The 3,136-nt window shown below is 40.6% G+C and overlaps 1 protein-coding gene across 1 annotated transcript; it reads right to left on the reverse strand.

The window, feature by feature from the left end:
- Positions 1 to 459: 459 nt before the first annotated feature.
- LOC116379929 (sortilin-related receptor-like) lies at positions 460 to 2,921 on the reverse strand. The gene is made up of 5 exons (XM_031841888.1): positions 1,864 to 2,921; positions 1,621 to 1,759; positions 1,050 to 1,223; positions 722 to 835; positions 460 to 626 (listed from the first exon to the last, which is right to left on the reverse strand). Exons 1-5 carry the CDS (start codon positions 2,104 to 2,106, stop codon positions 481 to 483), a joined length of 816 nt encoding a protein of 271 aa, XP_031697748.1. The 5' UTR covers positions 2,107 to 2,921; the 3' UTR covers positions 460 to 480.
- Positions 2,922 to 3,136: the final 215 nt, after the last annotated feature.

Consider the following 3,136-nt stretch of genomic DNA (forward strand, 5'->3'; position numbering starts at 1 on the left):
ATATACATATACATATACATATGTATGTGTATGTATATATGTATATATATATACATATATATACATATACATATATATACATATACATATACATATACATATGTATGTGTATGTATATATGTATGTGTATGTATATATATACACATATACATATATACACATATACATATATATACATATACATATACATATACATATACATATATATACATATATATATATACATATACATATACACATATACATATATATATACATATATACATATACATATACATATATACATATACATATACATATACATATACACATATATATATATATATATATATACATATATATATACATATATACATACATACATACATACATACATACATATATACATACATACACACACACACACACACACACACACACACACACACACACACACACATACATACATACATACATATATATATATATATAGACCTTTTTTTATAAATAAAAAAAGGTCTCACCACAGTGCTCCTCATCACTGTTGTCTCCACAGTCGTCTTCATGGTCACACTTGAAGGCCAGAGGGATGCAGGAGCCTGAGGCCATGCAGCGGAACTGGTTGGACGGGTCGCAGGTCGTGGTGGCTGCAAGCGGACACATGAATATCTTTATTTCTATACGTGGAAACTGTATTTATTGTTTATCTCGACATCATGAGAAAGAGCGACTCAATACTTACGACACTCCTGTTCGTCACTCATGTCTCCACAGTCGTTGTCGCTGTCACACTTCCAGATGCTGCTGATGCAGCGGCCGTTGGAGCAGCGGTACTGGTTGGGCAGACAGCTGTGCTCTGATTGGACGAGAGAAAGGATGACGCGTGAGAACTAATGAATGAGATAGACCCTGAAACTGAACAGAGAAGATCCTTTATCTTACAGTAAGGATGTCGGGATTATGTAAGTTTCATATGATATCTATGGTGTCCTGATTCCCGCTTTGTTATTTACGTGTGCTGTAAAATCCAATATCGTGTGTGTGTGTGTGTGTGTGCGTGTCAGTCTCACCGGTCTTCACACAGGTGTTGTTGTGGAGCAGGTACCCGGTGGGACATTGGCACTGCAGCTCTCCGTTGGGCATGGCGACGGTCGGGGCTCCGTCAGGACAGACGCAGGTGTGCCGGTGCCCCGGCTGAGGCAGACACAGCAGGCTGCACGGCTGGTCGGCGCAGGCGTTGTGTCCTGAAGGAGCACAGAGCTCAGCTTAAAGCACCGATGCAGGTTTAAATCTGATCTCAGAGCAGCGGTGCTGTACTTCATTGAGTAGTGTTTAGTAGTTTAACTTATTGTTTGACTTGTAGATAAAAACTTCTTCTTTGCAATTTCTTCTTACGCTAAAATGTTATTCTTTTTGCGAAGACAATAGAAATAAATCTCCTTTTAATCCCTTTTTAACTTTTAGTATGATAAACTTACAAACATCTTTCTAACTGTTTCATTTAGACGGTTTTATTTATAAATGTGTCTGAAGCTGAACCCTAAAGTTTGATGAAGACGCTGTTATTGAAGACAACATGTCCCTGAATCATCTCTGCTGAGCTGTGTAAACCCTCGGGCCCCCCCTCTGCCTGCTGCTCACCTCTGTTCTTCCCCTTATAGAAGATCTTGAGGTCCATGACTCCGGTGAGTCTGCCGACGATCAGTTCGTTGCTCTGAGAACCGGCTTTCGGGGCTTTGAAGATCCCCATTCTGGACCAGTCGTCCCAGTACAAATCGTTCTGAATAAACGGATGAAAACAGAGTTTTAAAGTCTGATCCAACACTTTTCTGATTCAGGACTGGGGAGGAGTCTGAGGACAGGATGTTGTTTGTTGGGTCTGACCTTGAAGACCGCGATGGCGTACGGGTGGGGCAGCCCCTCCACGAGGACGCTCCTCATGCCCCCGTTGAAGTCGGCCCTCTCGATGCGGTCGCTGTAGGCCTCGGTCCAGTACAGCCAGCGGTCGTCAGCCGTGATGCCGTTGGGCCAGCGGACACCCTCCGACACCACGCAGGACACGTTGGTCCCGTCCATGTAGCTCCGGTACACGCCGGCCGCCCGGTCGCCCCAGTCCGTCCAGAACATCAGACTGTGGGGACGGAAAACTCAAATCATTATTCATTTGTATTACAAGTTTTAAAAAACAACAATGTGTGTTTAAATATGCAAATGAGGTATGATCTTATCGAATATGCAAATGAGGCATGATCTTATTAAATATGTACTCATTTACATAACTGTCCTGAACATAAATGTGAACACTGGATAAAGTTAGGTTTCATTATAAAACCCTCACGTTGTAAAATGATATGAATAAATGTTCTATAATCTATAACCGGTGTGTTTATATTACAGGAGAAACAAAACACCCATCCTGTAATTGGTAATATGAATATGGTAATTTATGTAAATCCATCATGATGGAGATTGTTCCGATATCATATAAAAGGTTGTCTAATGTCAGATAATAACAGACACACAGGTCACAACCTCATTTCCTCCAACAAGAGAAACCAGACACCAAAAGCGTGAAAACAACGTAATATTCTGAGCAAACGGAAAAGAGGAAGAAGCTCTTGTGAAGAAGGTAGAAATGAAAACCACAGTGTCGTAACTCGTCTTCAATAAAAGCAGAACCACATGAACAGAAGAGGAAGCAGCTGATATTCATGCTCCACGTGAGTTTCACCACGTTTCTGTTAAAGTGAGGAGGACACAGTGGTTCTACTGGAGCCCTCAATATGACCACAACAATGTCAATCATTTAGGTTTTACTTATTCTTTAAAAATGAGTGCAATTTTAAATTTTTTTTTTTTTTACAATGTACAAAAACTTTTACCAGACTCAGAAATAAATATGTATATATTAGTGCTGGGCAAATTAACGCATTATTATCGCGTTAACGCATTCATTAATTAACGCAGACAATTATTTTATAGCACGTTAACGCATTTTTTTATTTTGAAAGTCCGTTGCTCACTGGCAGCGGTGCGGGAGAAGTAGAGATAAACAAAAGCAAGACAAGCGAACAGATGCGACAGAGAAGTGGAGACAAACTGCAGCCGGTTAGTGTTAAGATGTCGGTCTGAGGAACGTTCTCAAGGTGCGTTCGTG

Source organism: Anarrhichthys ocellatus, unplaced genomic scaffold (genome assembly GCF_004355925.1).
Source record: "Anarrhichthys ocellatus isolate YVR2014 unplaced genomic scaffold, GSC_Weel_1.0 scaffold5555, whole genome shotgun sequence".
Taxonomy (NCBI): Eukaryota; Metazoa; Chordata; class Actinopteri; order Perciformes; family Anarhichadidae; genus Anarrhichthys; species Anarrhichthys ocellatus.